This window comes from Procambarus clarkii, chromosome 33 (genome assembly GCF_040958095.1).
Source record: "Procambarus clarkii isolate CNS0578487 chromosome 33, FALCON_Pclarkii_2.0, whole genome shotgun sequence".
Classification (NCBI taxonomy): Eukaryota; Metazoa; Arthropoda; class Malacostraca; order Decapoda; family Cambaridae; genus Procambarus; species Procambarus clarkii.
Window position 1 is genome coordinate 27440772 of NC_091182.1, and position 15735 is coordinate 27456506.

Here is a 15735-nt window from a genome sequence, read left to right on the forward strand (position 1 = left end):
GAAGATCCCACCTGTCCTTGCACTTGATGCACTGCAATATTGATGCTATCAACCAGTGCAAAAAAAACTCCAAAGCTTTAATGTAATTCAAAAATGTAAATATTGATGCCTCCTTGGACTAATGAGCATCAGCTTCAATAGATTAGGTGGGTTGACTATGTATGCTTCTGATAAGGAAAGAAATCACTTCAAACTGATGTTTGTCAAATTGTAAGAACTAGCTGAAAGATCAGCTTCGGTGCTCACGTTGGATATTATCAAGTCAAACTTTTTAAACATTAAATAGAATAAGGAAAACATAAGGACTGAAAGAATTTTAGACTGGATGATTAGACTGAGCATTATCTGTCCATGCCTTTGCTCTCCGTATTTATGTGGAAACTCATTCTGAAGCACGAGCAAGTAAATGCAAGTACAAAATTGATGTTTCATCATATTGTACTCAATTCTGTTTTTTATGGCTAATATACAAATTATTCGCTGCACCCTTTAAACATACCTAGAGGGAACATACACTTCCACTCATCTTGTGTGCAAAAGATACACACAAATACTGTTTACCATATATAATTTGACAATGTACATTCAAATAATAAATTATGGTACTTACCAATTTAAATGAGCTTCCAATTAAGTCCCTTCACCATCTTCAATGGAGAAGATTGCATAGCCCACCACAACAGGTTATGCATTAAAACTATGATTCTTTCCTGTTGACTAGCTTCTACCTCACTGCTATCAACACAAAACACTTTCACTTTCTTGAGCTTCAGAATTATAATACTCAATGTCTGAATCTTCAAGCAAAGTGCTAATTATATGTGAAGTTTTTCTTGGACTTTTTTTAGCAATTGCCAACACTACAGTTCTTTCACACTTGTATCACTGACTTTCGTGATAATTGTTCTGATACATTTTGGAGTTCTCCAATTCATTACATGCACTATTATAAATAATTCCAACACAAAATGTTACAAAGAGATGAGAAATATATTGGAAATCACAGGAACAAAAGACATGTGGGCTCCAGGGAGTTCCCTGGGCCCACATGTCTAGGCCTGGGTGGTTTTCTTATACAGTACTTAATATGACATCTGCAAGCTCCACTCGGTGCCAATATATTTCAGAAGAGTTGTGGCAAATTGATACAAATCAAATTAAGGAAGTGAAGCTTGCAAAACAGTGTATGATGCTAAAATGTGCAATTGTACTGCTATAGTGTTAATATTTATTATTAATATATTCACAGTACAGGCATTTCCCCAATTACAAATGAGTTACGTTCTGAAATGAGCAAATCATTTGTTCGGAACGCGGATCAATTTTCCACAGGTGCAATGTTATAACTGGGAGATGTGTTTCCAGGCCATCAAAGATTTTCACAAAACCAATATTTCTGAGACATCATATATATATACAGTATATATATACAAACAAAAAAGTTTACCTTGAAAGATGGAGTTATCCTGCTTGTCAAAGTTACCTGTTTTTGAAGAGTGAAGTGGTACAATTACACGAATAAATAAACGAAAATACATGTGCACGGTAATGGTGGTCCACCATTTTGTAATTGGCCTCATGAGTAAACGCCCCCTCCACCCTCCTCCTATCACATGCCCACGGCCCGCCACCCCACCAACACGGAGGACACGGTTAAATCATGTGAGTGTGGGTCATTGAGGACTTGAGGCAGCTGGTGGGAGAGTATCACACACCCACCCCTACACACACAATTAGGTGAGTACACACACACACACCCCTACACACACAATTAGGTGAGTACACACACACACACCCCTACACACACAATTAGGTGAGTACACACACACACACCCCTACACACACAATTAGGTGAGTACACACACACCCATACACACCCAGCCACCCTCCCTACCACCCACTTTCTCTCAAATGAAAGATACGATGAAAACCTATTCAGACTTCTACCATGTATGGTAGATGTCTTTGAGTCTAAATAAGCATAAATTTATGCAAGATGCTCAAATGAACATTCTGACTCGGTGACAAGTGAAAATATTTCTTAGAATAGTTTTATAGAAAGAAAATCTTAGGTATCTTGTATGTTTCCAACCTTAAGAACATCTTGAATACTGTGATACGAAAGTGAACTTTTAAGTCCAAAGTGACCATTTGAACTGTCACAAAGAGACTTTCCTATTATTTTATGCTACAGAACTTACATTCAAAATTGAATGGTGGATATTTGCTTCGATGAGCAGGTAGGAAAGAAGGAATTATCAAGGCAAAGCGCCAAGCCATTACGACTATATGGCACTTGGAAGGGGTGAGGATAAGGATTTGGGATGGGACGGGGGAAAAGGAATGGTGCCCAACCACTGGGACGGTCGGGGATCCGTATTTAAAGTATTTAAAGGCTTGACATTTCCTCGATCCTTGGGAATTACGACCAAGACTCCAGGTTACCAAGAAATATATTTTGCATTAAATAGTATTCTGGTCCTAAACCCCACCCAGTCTTTTTCATTTTTTCTGGCAAATTTTAAAAAAAAATAAATAAAGAGGAGACATTATTGAAAACGACATTTTTACCCATAATGGCTTTATCAAATCATCAATAAAATCTACTCGACTTTTTGTTTTTCAACAGGGCATGAAGAATACATTTTTATGGTCCAACAACCATTCAAGTTTGGATAAGCTTGAATGAATGGTTAGCATATCGTAAATAATACAGTAAATGCTAAGAATAAATCAGCAGATAAGATCAAATTGTGTTTTCCTATACAAAGATAAACTCTTAAGCTATAAAACACATTACCCTTTTTCCTCACAGCAACACACAAAACAAGCTCTTCCTACCTTTGTTTAGTGTCCTTTTCATTTTGGTATTCCAGAAGAATTGTCTTCATATCACTCTCCAAATATTCTAAGTGTTTACTGAGGTCCACTTTCTCCTCCACACTACACACATCATTCACTTTGGTTTTCACCTCCACCAACTCTGTCACTGGGATGGGGGCGGCAGGTGAGATTTCCTCCACTTTGACTTTACTGGGTGCAGGTGGAGGAAGGGGAGCCTTTGGGGTCAGTGGCTGCTCCTCCTCCTCGTCACTAAACATGGCATCGTCCTCGCCTATGTGGTTACTGTTATTCACATCATTATCATTATTAACTGTTGAGGTTCCAAAATCCAGACCTGTCTCCACCATAAGGTCCATCCTGGTAACAGAAGCTGAAGACACTGGGGCAACAAAGTCCTCAGGTTTCACATCCCCAGAGGTTGAGTTTGAACAGAATTCGGGGAATGTTTCACGAATGAGCTTCCGCAATTCTGCATCCATGTGGCGGTTGTCAAAGAGTGGATCGAGTGATTGCACTACTCTCTTCTCTAAAATTTGCCGAAGGGAATTGTGCACTCCTGATCGAACCTTGTCCGCCAAAGGAGGATGGAAGTTTGGAATTATCTGCAAAAATTAATATATCATGAATGATGATAACTTTATTGGCAACAAAAATATAATTAACATGACTAACTAATGTGAACTGAACAACAAATTGGAAGGCACCTGGAATGGGGAATACCCTAACCCTAAACCCTCAACAGGGAGACATACTGGACCACATCCAAAACCCAAGACTGTTCCAAAGGGACCCACACAAGCTGAAGATGGATGAAAGCAAAGGCAAGAAAAACAAGTAAGAGGATAGATCGACCCAAGAGGATTGACACCAAAAATCAAGACGCAATGCCTCAGCTAGAGCTGACCTATAAGAACCTGGTTGTTAACCACCACGAACAACGGAACCAACACACAAAAGCATTATGCAGGAGCCCGAAAGCAGAGCTCAATAGGAAAAATTACCCAAGAAATACAGAGGGTGAGAGCCACTGGAACATGAGCGACAAACTGAAGCGAGCCACAACAACCACTGCCACAAACTAAAGCGAGCCACAACAACCACTGTCACAAACTGAAGCGAGCCACAACCACCATTGCCACAAACTAAAGCGAGCCACAACAACCACTGTCACAAACTGAAGCGAGCCACAACAACCATTGCCACAAACTAAAGCGAGCCACAACAACCACTGTCACAAACTGAAGCGAGCCACAACAACCATTGCCACAAGGAATGAGAGTACCCCAAAGAGAGAACAATTTGAAATACCCAGCCACCATACAAAGGGGGGAAAACCAGAGTTCAACATGATGAAATGCCTCTTTCTGATAGGACCTCGATGGCTCCATTCCGTTGAGTTACACCAGCCTTTGGAGTCCTGTATGGCCTACCAGGGACCAGGGGCCAGATTCACAAAGCAGTTACGCAAGTACTTACGAACGTGTACATCTTTTCTCAATTTTTGACGGCTTTGGTTACATTTATTGAACAGTTTACAAGCATGAAAACTTCCCAATCAACTGTTGTTATTGTTATAAACAGCTTCCTGGTGCTTCAGCACTCACTGTTTAATAATTGTATACAAAGCTGCCAAAGATTGAGAAAAGATGTACAGGTTCGTAAGTGCTTGAGTAACTGCTTTGTGAATCTGTCCCCACAGCCAGAACCTGGCCCCCTCTCACAGAGGCACAGGGGATTGTCACAATCACCCTAAGAAAACGTCCAGAAAGTAAAATAAGCAATATAGACAAGTGCATTGTTTACAGAAATCAAAGCACTAACGCAGTCAAATGACTCTACAAACGATTCACTCGGAGACTTGGTCGCACTCCCCCCCCCCCCCCCCAAAGTTATAGCTGGCCACCAACAGGTGGTACCACCATCTCGAGTGCCTGGTTTCCACACCATCTTAGCCTCAATCCAGAGCTGAAGACTACGAACTGATACATCTGGCAGATGGGACAGGAAATCAGGGAGCCACCGAGGCCCTACCAGAAGGAAGGATCATTACATTTGACACTGGTTTTTTGGAGGAGCTGAATGGTGACTCCCTGAAGCTAACAACAGAGTAGAAAGAAAACAAAAGACGGAGTGAAAAAGTGAAAAAAAAAGTGAAAATGACACTCACAAAGATGAGACATGGAATGGGAAACCTAATTCAGGGCAACACAAGCCTGACAGAGACCAAGAACATTGATGACATAAACAAGCTGCTAGGACCCTGTTAGACCTTCAAAACCCTCGGGTCCAAATACTAGCCCATGACATGTTAGGAAAACATTGCAGACAAAGCAACAAACTTGTGAATATAATGGGCCTGAGGGTAGACTGCAGGCTGAGTAGACTTGATGACACTCAGTGGCCAGCCTGAAATAAACGAACCTTGGAACAGGGAACCAAAGAAACTGGAGTTTTTTTTTATAAACATATTTAAGTATATCTGCATTTATGCAACTATGCTAGACTATATAAAGGGTTACATATTGAGCCAAGAGCTAGCTACATGATGCTAAACAATCACACTCATACAACAATCAGTCACACAGGAACAAGTGATCACTTGCTTGCACTGGCAAACTTGATACCTTCAGAATTTAGTGAATCAAGGAACATCATAGTAAATGAAGCAGCAACAATACTAAAAATTCCGTCTCAGGATTATTAGGGTAAACACCTGTGTGACGAGGATCACACCACAGAGGAATCCTACTCAACTAGTGTACCCAGATCTTGTACCCATTATTCTGGAGGCTACTGGACCTTGATAGCCTTTAGCAAGTTATCTGTCATAAGCAAATTGGTGGTGATGCATGTAATTACAATCATGTAAAGGTAATATCCCACACCCATTATCATGAAATAGTACAATGTGATCAAGTTTTAGTTATGTTCTCCAGTCTATACAGATAATAAAAGTAAATGACATATTGAATGACACAAACAGCAAGAGAAGCAGCTACTGCCCCCCACGAGTGTTCATACTGGATAAGACAGCAGAAAACTTACCCTACAGATAAAGTCGAGGAGGGAGGTGGTAAGAACTGGGTGCGGCCGCATGGAGTGGTACATCACGAGAATTCCCGGCTCTGCAAATATATTAGAATAAATATAACCACACAGTGTAGGCACTAATTGCAAAAAGGGCAGCTTAATTCTTGTCCTTCAAATACTATTACTGTATTCCACCTTTTCCTCAAATGCAGCTTGGAACATTTCAGATTATTTATGTGTATACCAAATTTATTAGAGTAATAGTTTATCCTTTTGAGTCTCTTGCTTGTTCCCCTTTATTTATATTTCTAATACAACAGCCCATCCTCCTGTTTGGGTACTACTTATGGTAACGATGAGGACCATTGCATTGTACATATATCGAGGTAAAAGGCAATTTAGAAAAAAGTAAAAGGCAAGTAGAAATTGGTACTGTTGAATTTGGACAAACCGATAAAGTTTTTCTACTGACATTGCAAAGTAAACTTAACCTAACCTAACTAGGACTAAAACATGCTATCTGAGTGTATATATGTATAACATATATGTGCTATACAAAGACTAGGCATATTTAAATTTGGTTTTTTGCTTTTTTTTTCAGAATATATAAAGTGAATAGTACAAAATTCTACTATCTAATTGTCCATTATGTCTATGTATATACGATGGTTCACATAATAATAAAAAGTACTAGCTAAACAGCAAGATGAGTTGATTACTACCACTTAGGCTAATCCAGTAAATAAATAGAGTACAGGAAATATGCAATATTACAAATGTGACCAATTAAATGGAGGTAAAAAGAGAGGTCAAGTTGATCTACACACATGTATCTGGAACAGCACCTTACTACTCCTCTACCTTTCTCTTTTTCTCTCTCATTCTTATCCTAATGCAACAATCTTTTCTTAAACAATATCATCATTTCCAACTTCCTGTGTTACACTTCTCACACGATTTACGTTCATACATACCTGTCATTGCTTGCTGGGACTCGAGTAAGCACAGACCCTAAATCATTTATGATTTAGGGTCTGGTCTAGGGTCCCCCCAATCTTTGTTGTAGGGGATGCAAGGGCACTTGACCTATATTGGGAATCTCTCTCTTGTAATGAATTACAACTGAAAACCCTCTCATTTATTGTTGTTGGCCTTTAATCAGATATAGAACTGGAAGAACTTTTCCCTTTTTCTTATTGCATAGTACAGAGAAGCGGTCAAACTCACCTATATTCATGATGTTGTCTGTTTCAGTATTGTAAAGGAGCCAATCATAAAACAGTGCCAGCTTTGAGTTGGCTGTTGCAACAGGAGATGTGCAAGATGAAAGAAGCCAGCCAATCACAGCCCAGCGTGGAATAATATCAGAACATAGGACTTCGTTGGATGGGTGGATACAGCCAATAATAAAACGGATGAGGTCACATCTTAATGTCTGGCTCTCCGGGGTGTTCAGGTACTGAGAAGAAAAACATAAGCCAGATATTGCAAACAAAAGCATGAGAATTATATGTAAGTTTTAAATCAGGTGTTTAATATGAAAATAAGGAATATTCTAGCTCACCAGATGAATTACAACATACTCATTTAGAAGAGGAATTTAGCTATAGAGTATTAAGTAAATATGAACCTATCCAAAACCTCTTTTTTTTTTAACAAATATCTACTAATAATTTCCTAAGGGCAATGCAAAATCAGAAAAGATTGGGGTCACCAAAACACTACATGGGCCTAATTTCCACCGAAACCAAGCACGAGATCTTTAACTGGATAACCACATATGTTCTCAAAATACCAATATTGAATGTACAGTAATGAAACGCCCCACTGCCTCTCTGGGCGAGACCCCGTGGCTCCCTGAACCTATGTCGCTAAGATAACTTCCCATTACTGAGTCACGTCAGTCACAGGCATCCTGTTGGTCTACCCGAAACCAGATCCAGAACCTGGCCAGCTCAAAGAGGCACAGGGATCAGGGGATTGTTACCATCACCTTTACTCAGACAGCAACCAGAAATAAGCAAGACAATACAGACAACGGCATGGTTCATGAAAATAAAGCACCAAAACAGCCAATGGTCCAAAACAGAACAGTGGCCTTTAGTCCACTCGTCCAACATCGCTCCCTTCTGCTATGCCTTCTTACATTTTAGGCCAGACTTGACTATAAATAACTTGACCAAAAGGTCTGTTGTTTGGAGTGGCGTGCAGGCCCATATTCATTACAACCCAACGAGTCTACCATTTCTTGCAGGAACTTGTCTAATTGTTTCTTGAACACCTCCACTTTAGTTCCCACAATATTTCTTATGTTTGTTGGGAGGACACTGAAAAGCTGTGGACCTATGATGTCCATAAATTGCTCTCTCATTGCACCTATGGCACCCTTACTCTTCATTGGGTCTTTTCTACATTTCCTACCATATTGTTCAATCTTACAAATCATGAGTGTCTACCAGAAACAAGGACCAGAATCTAGCTCCTTCAACAGATGCAAGGGGAAATTCCGAGATACATGCTCACAAAAGAACCAAAAGAAAAAATCACCAGTAAAGTTGTGCGCCAAAACAAATAACTGCATAGACAACATATGTAACCCTGACGTTAATTATGCACACACTTGTTGTCAAGGTCCAACCACTAGCTAGCAGCACTCACTCACCACCCGATGGGGACCCAAGTGAGTCAAGGATCCCAACTGGCCACCCACTCCAGTCACGTGCATGGCGCTGTCACCTTTAGTGACAGGCTCTCAGTCAGGCTTCAAATCTCAGGTGTTTCCTTTCCTTTCAGACTTTGTCCTGTGGGAAGGCCTGTGTCTGTGTACCTAAATACACCTTCGTACAAGTGTTTTTCTGACAACCTGTTGCATAATCTTCAATTCTTTCTTTGCCTTGACTATAAGTGTGACTGGAGTTGCCAGAATAGCCCTTGCCTCCAGTCTGGGTTATCTTTCACGACAGGGTTCGGCAGTCTGCCCCTCGGGGCTTCCTTCTCTCAAGGGGCTTCATCCTAGGTAGTGCATATGCTGCAGATCCTCTGTGGGGTATGATGGTTGGTGTAGGCTACTGTTTGGGATGACACTTGATTCTGCCATCAGCAAAAAATTGCACGAACCATATCCAGGCCTTGTGTTTTGAAGGAAAGAGGACCAGGTGGAACATAACATAATTTGCGAGCTTTTATACAGGCACCTGGTTACAAGCTGATTATCACAGGGAATTACTGTACCATTATTTTTAGTCAGCCATTATCGACCATTAGAGCGAAAGGATTAAAAACGACGCTGGTAATGAGAATCAGTATTGTACATTAACAAAACTTGCTAAGAAAGAAGAGTTGAAAGAGCATTTGTAGACTCTTTATGTGAGCAACAAATGAGGTACAGCTACACACAATCCAACTGCACGGATGTGCGGCTATGAGCATCCCAAACAGGAATGAGTCCTAGAAATAACATTGACATTTCAATATACTATGGTGATGTTCCCTTCAAGAAGTAACCCCACGAGTAAAACCGGACAAATTTTTCAGAATATTTTACAATTTACTCCATCTCTCTCTTACACTCTCATGAGATCATTCTAAAATATACTTGCTCACTTTGGTCTGTTAAAATAATGTTTGCCTTCTCCACATTCCAGTCTTATTAAAACATATTCTCTCTACACTTGCCTTTTCATCACATGAGAGAGATTTAAACTTTAACTAAACAGATCAGACCTACAATGTTAAAATAATTAAATTGAAACAAAATTATAATAGAAGTTAAAAGACTAAACAGGAAACCAGTGTCAAGTGAGAAGGTAAGATGAGTATTTACTATATATTTAAGTATGTGTGTGTGCATGTATATGTTTATGTATGTGTATATGCGTGTAGCAGAATGTTTCGTTTGCCTCTAACACACACACATTCCAACAAGCACTACTTCCTTGTTTGCTTATTTTCACATTCCTGTCACCGTACCTTGTCTCAACTGCAAAACCGTTGCTTTAACTCGCTTACAATGAACGAACAATGAACGAATAACGAAAGAACAATGTTCATTCATTATTCAGCCCGTCCTCTACCGTTGTCACGTCACAAAAAATATACATTTACTAAATTCCCTGAATCTAACCAAACCAATGGACACATGCACAGAAACATGTATGTTTGTAAGTTGCTATGATTTATACCACATCATATTTTGTCTGCTGGGAATTTTGACATCAAAATATGATAAGAACATAACATAAGAACATAAGAACAAAGGCAATTGCAGAAGGCCTATTGGACCATACGAGGCAGCTCCTATTTATACCCACCCAATCCCACTCTGTGCTATGTGATGTGCTATTCAAGAGGACAGGTTGCATTATTATGGATTGCAGACGCACTTTGTATAAAGGGTGAACTTGGATAATGCAGCTTAGCATTTTGAACAAAGCAACATTCCAATAACTGACTTTGCATATACTACTACCCATTTCCTTTCATCTATTATTAGACAAACAATCAAAGGTTACATTCTCGCCATTGTTTCTTCAGGCATCTCTTATGAATGAATCTGTGCTTCTAGGTCTTCAATATCATCGCTAGGTTTTCACTCATGTGGGGCAGGGGAAACTTCTGACCTTTAGTGGGTGTGGGAGATTCTTGGGAGACATACTCCCACATCAAGTCGGTGCACAGTGGGAGACAGACACAAGTGCCATTTCCACACCTCTACCCCTTATCATCATTGTATATGCATAGCTAAATGTGCAGCAATGGGTGAAGATATAGGCCGCAACTGTGCTATGCCTAATTCAAAGAGGCGTGCCAAAATTTAACCTCTACAAATTTTGGGTAGAAAGAATATTTTATCTACATTTATGCTTGCTACTCTACAAAACATTTACCTTTTTCTATGTACTCATGCATTTATATAACACTTTCTCATCTCCCTAAATTCATGTTTTCTTTACAGAACCAGTACACAATAGGCAAATCTTTGTATTACTATCTTTTTATCTACCAATACCATCTTGAACTTACATATCCATAACCCATTACATAACTCTAAAATTCTGAAAGAAAAACTACCTCTACCTTTGCTTTCCCATAATACTCCCATATCTCGCATGCATTAGAGGCTCCTACCCTAAGAAAATCCCTCCTTCCCTCTTGACAACCAACAAATGGGTAACATACATAATCCAACAATCAATCCCAGAGGTTACAGTTTTCTTAGCTGAAACACACACATACACACACTTCACAAACAGAGTAGCAGACAGTTGGAACAAGACAGGTGAGAAGGTGGTGGAGGCCAAAACCGTCAGTAGTTTCAAAGCGGTGTATGACAAAGAGTACTGGGAAGACTGGACACCACAAGCTTAACTCTCATCCTGTAACTACACTTAGGTAATTACACACACACACACACAATTACACACAAACTCGGCTGTAAACAAAAAAATCCATACTGCTGCTACTTAAAACTAATGAAAGGTTTAAAAGGAAATGAATTAAACTGCTACTCTACACACCTGTCTCTGGAACCATTCTTGGTATCTTTTTTGCATACCAAATTTGACATCTGTACATAGGAACACTATCTTTTTCTCCATCTCTGGGGTTAACCTCACTACAAAGAATCTTCGTGATGTTCGTGTTTGAAGGAGTTGAAGAATTCCTGTAAACAAGTATTTAAATATATTACCAAATAACAAAAAATAATACTGTACTTTTTTTTATTACAGAAGGAAGCTAATGTATTTAAAAGGAAAAAAGTTTCTTTATGTATTTATCTTGGAACCCTAATCATCATAACATAGCTTGAATTGTAGCAACTTAGCTAAATCCTATAGTATCGAAGAAATGCAATCAGACATTACTTATGCACATACAGTATTAGAAAAATATCGCAGACACATGTCCATCTACCATGTCACCACCCAAATACCACACAATAACAATCAAACAAAATTGCATCCTTACTGCGACTCTCCCAAGAATAGAACGTAAGGGGGTAACCCATATAATATTAAATATTCAAATATTTACTACTCTCCCAAGAATAGAACGTAAGGGGGTAACCCATATAATATTAAATATTCAAATATTTACTTTTAAGTTTTAGTTTACTGCAGGTAAAATTTAAACCAATGATGAAATAAGAAATTTCTTCAAATTCTAAGAAATCAGCATTTACAACTGCAATTTTGTTGCTGTAAAGATACCATTTACAACCACTTTCAAGAACCGGCAAATCTTGAGAAAAATATCCGGTACACACCGCATCCAAAGAGCTACATTGTTTATAAAAGTGAAAAGTTCCACTTGCATGTTAATTTAATGGGGGGTGTGTAAACAAAGAGAGATATTTCCTGTGGCAGCTGCAGCAACAGAGTCATGAATCAATGATGAAGTGATGGGGTGGAGGAAGGTCAGTATATTTCTGATGGCGAGATGCAACATGTTTGTGGGGAAAATAAAAAAAAAAGTAATAGCTTAAACCAAATTTCAGTTCAGATATATAAATACTTAATAAAACCTTTCTGTAAAGTATTTTAGAATCAAGATGATTTGATAAAAACTACACAAAGCAAATTTCTATACTTAGTAAAGCCTGCCATTTGAGTCGATATATATATGGTTACACTTAGAGGAGCAGCTGCCGTGTTATCCTAGTAATTGCCCTCTAAAGAATACAAATTTGACCATGAAAAATGCCATCTACAAGATTTAGAATTAGTCTCTCTACAAGATTTAGAGTTAGTCTCATGGTGAATAAGTATATTGTATATAATATAATCATGCTATAAAATGCATTACCAGCCATATAATACAGGAATTGACTTGAAATACTGTACAGGAATACAGGACTTGAAACAATCGAGGAGTTGAAGCGAACAACATCAACGAAGGTCCATGATACAACAACAACATAAAAGGAAGACTTGCACAAACTTGTACAAAACTGCACTTCTGTTTATGTCATTACTCATCCAAGACACAACAAGCTACAAAACTGCTGAGCATCAACATTTTTCCATGCATTTTAATTACCCAACAAATATTACAGTCCTGCAAAGCTACTAAAATGCATAGCATTTCAGGCAGTCACCTTTCAGAGGCAATGTAATACCAATGCTTAATGTCAAATTCTTATTGGATCTGCAATGCCTTGAATGAGTAAAGGAAAAAAAATGAACGCAACTTTAAACTCCTTATACAATCATACATCTCGTTAAGCATGACCATCACATACATCATACATCTCGTAAAGCGTGACTTTTACATGCCTTTAATGCAAGATGTATATTTACTCACCATGGGACATCTAAACAATAATTAATTAAACCCACCATAGGTAGCAGTTAACATAATACTTGGCTCAAACAAACATAAACAAAATAATAATAATAATAATTTCTTAGGGACTAGACTTGCAAACTGAGACAATCTTATTGAGAAACTTGATCAAATATTTTTGATGCAAAATCCTTATATGATCCTGTTTTTAAAGCTGTGGCCTGTATCATTCGTGCAAAATATAAACCTCGAAGCCAGCAGCTTCCTTGACCCAGACTACCTTCTCACATGAGAGAAGACATCTGGATACAGAGATGCTAATACCAAGATATGTGAGAGCTGAGTCAGTGACTGCTAATGTCATTGCTTTTCCCTCTGAATTATTGCGGAGTATTTATTTGGTGTTGCCGACACCAAACTAAACACGAACTAAATGGTTGAAAGTATGCAACTGAAAGAATGGGACAGCCAATATTGCAAGATATCATGACTGTGGATTACCTGCAACGAAAACATTCTGCTTAAAGGAGATGTGTGTGCCTGTCTAGACAAATCAGTTTAGCACACCAGCCATGTGACAATGTTAGCTTCAACATGAAGCTCTCAAATTTATCCGTATGAATGTACGAGGGACTACATTGTGATTGGTCGGCTGAATTATATGTACATAGACGTAAAGATAAATAGACAAGTAAATTTCAATGCCAATCAATTAGAACTGCTGTTCAGCATACCTTTACATCTAACCCTTCCATAGAAAAAAAGCATTTATATAAAAGAATTTTATATTTAAAGGTCAATAAGGAATTACTTACCAGTAAAACTTGCACACAAAGAGGTCGGATTATGTATCAAATCTCTCCAAAAGGCTTCAATCTCCTGTATTTTGGCAATATTCTGCAAGAGCCGAACCAAGTCTCTTCCAATCATTAAGCAATCCTGAAGGTGACAGTAACACAGATACAGTAATCAAAGTATACAAGGAATTGGATGGTAAACAAATTTTCAGAAAACTCTTTTTTTAATTTTTGTAAACATTTAAAATGTACATTATTGAGATTCACAAGTACAGTACAAAACAGAAGTTCATGAAAAAACTTAAAATTGTGTATATATTTTTACTTATGTCCTTGATAAAAGTGATTATGACAACAACAAAGAATGTTTATCAAATTATACTTAGGAAGTTTCATTAGCACTGTTTTCATATTCGACTGAATTTTCTCTGCATTACATAAAAAAAAAAGCGTTGAATGTAGTAAAACACCAATTTCTGGGTGAGCCCCATCTGCCCCCCCCCCCCCCCCCCAGAATTTATAATGCTAATATAATGCCAATCTACTAGATGCCATCAGTCGTGTTTTTTTTTTTAGGTTTACCAAGGACCATGAGCCAGAACCTGACCTGCCCCCCCCCCCCTTATAATGAAGTGCGACACTTGGGCATTTGCCACTTTTTTGTTGAGCATTTGCCACTTTTCTGTTGGAAGTTTGGCACTTTCTTTTTTGGGGGGCCAAGAAATTTGAGATTAATATTTTCTATGTATTAAATATTGTATTAATGTAATAAAGGTATGCAAGTAACGTGACACTCACATAGTGTGCCTGATCACAAAAATATGGGACAGTGATCATCCAGTACAGTAAGGCATGTACAAAAACAAACTATTGGGAATACGTTTCTTAGGAAACTGGGTTTCTGTTAGCTCATCGGCAAACTGTTAAACGTTAACTATCATTCATGCACGAAAAGCAACTTAATTTTCCTTAACTTAAGTTTCCTGTGGACCCACATCCCTAGTTATCATCTTGAGGTTATCTCGAGATGACCTCAGGGCTTAGCGTCCCCGCGGTCCGGTCCTCGACCAGGCCTTCTTTTTGTTACACACCCCCAGGAAGCAGCCCGTAGCAGCTGTCTAACTCCCAGGTAACTGGGGCATCAAGGTGAAAGAAACACTTTTGCCCATTTGTCTCCGCCTCCACCGGGGATCGAACCCGGAACCTCAAGACTACGAATCCGAAACGCTGTCCACTCAGCTGTCAGGCGCCCATAAAAAAAAAGCACCTACAACATACACCTACAATATCTCTCAAGAGGAGCCAAGCACTGCGCAACACACAAAGTGGTCTCGGAAAAAGAATGCTAAAAAATCAAACAAAAAAAAATTCTTAAGCATGCAAAAGTAATTACTTCAGTAAGTTTTTAATCTGTGAGCATCAGAATTAGACCCTTAAAAATTATTTATATTTTATCACACACGTACAATACTGTACTTACCTGAAAGCGTTCTCTCAAGAGGCCAACGACAAAATTAACCTCTTTTTGTCTTAGGCCAGCAAACTGTGGCGCATGATGATCTTCTAAGATACGCAAGTATGTGTAAGTCACTGATGCAACGATCACTGGAAACTTGTCTAACCATGGTCTGAAAGCATTGAAATTCATCATAAACTTAAGAACTTACTTAAATATTATGAAATACTAACTCCTTGATTTACATGAAAAATTGATAAAATTCCATCTGTTTTAAAAGCTATATACACAACAGTACATGTATATAATTTGACTTAAGTCTCT

At 38.6% G+C, this 15735-nt stretch overlaps 1 protein-coding gene across 2 annotated transcripts in view; it reads right to left on the reverse strand.

The window, feature by feature from the left end:
- The window catches only part of IntS3 (integrator complex subunit 3), a 35354-nt gene that overhangs the window by 11776 nt on the left and 7843 nt on the right, over positions 1 to 15735 (reverse strand). For both annotated transcript variants that reach the window (XM_045753737.2, XM_045753738.2), the window contains exons 4-9: positions 15436 to 15583; positions 13974 to 14097; positions 11391 to 11536; positions 7102 to 7333; positions 5890 to 5969; positions 2842 to 3446 (exon numbers count right to left, since the gene is read on the reverse strand). In XM_045753737.2, the coding sequence (XP_045609693.1) occupies positions 2842 to 3446; positions 5890 to 5969; positions 7102 to 7333; positions 11391 to 11536; positions 13974 to 14097; positions 15436 to 15583 (1335 nt within the window). The remainder of the gene's footprint in view (positions 1 to 2841; positions 3447 to 5889; positions 5970 to 7101; positions 7334 to 11390; positions 11537 to 13973; positions 14098 to 15435; positions 15584 to 15735) is intronic.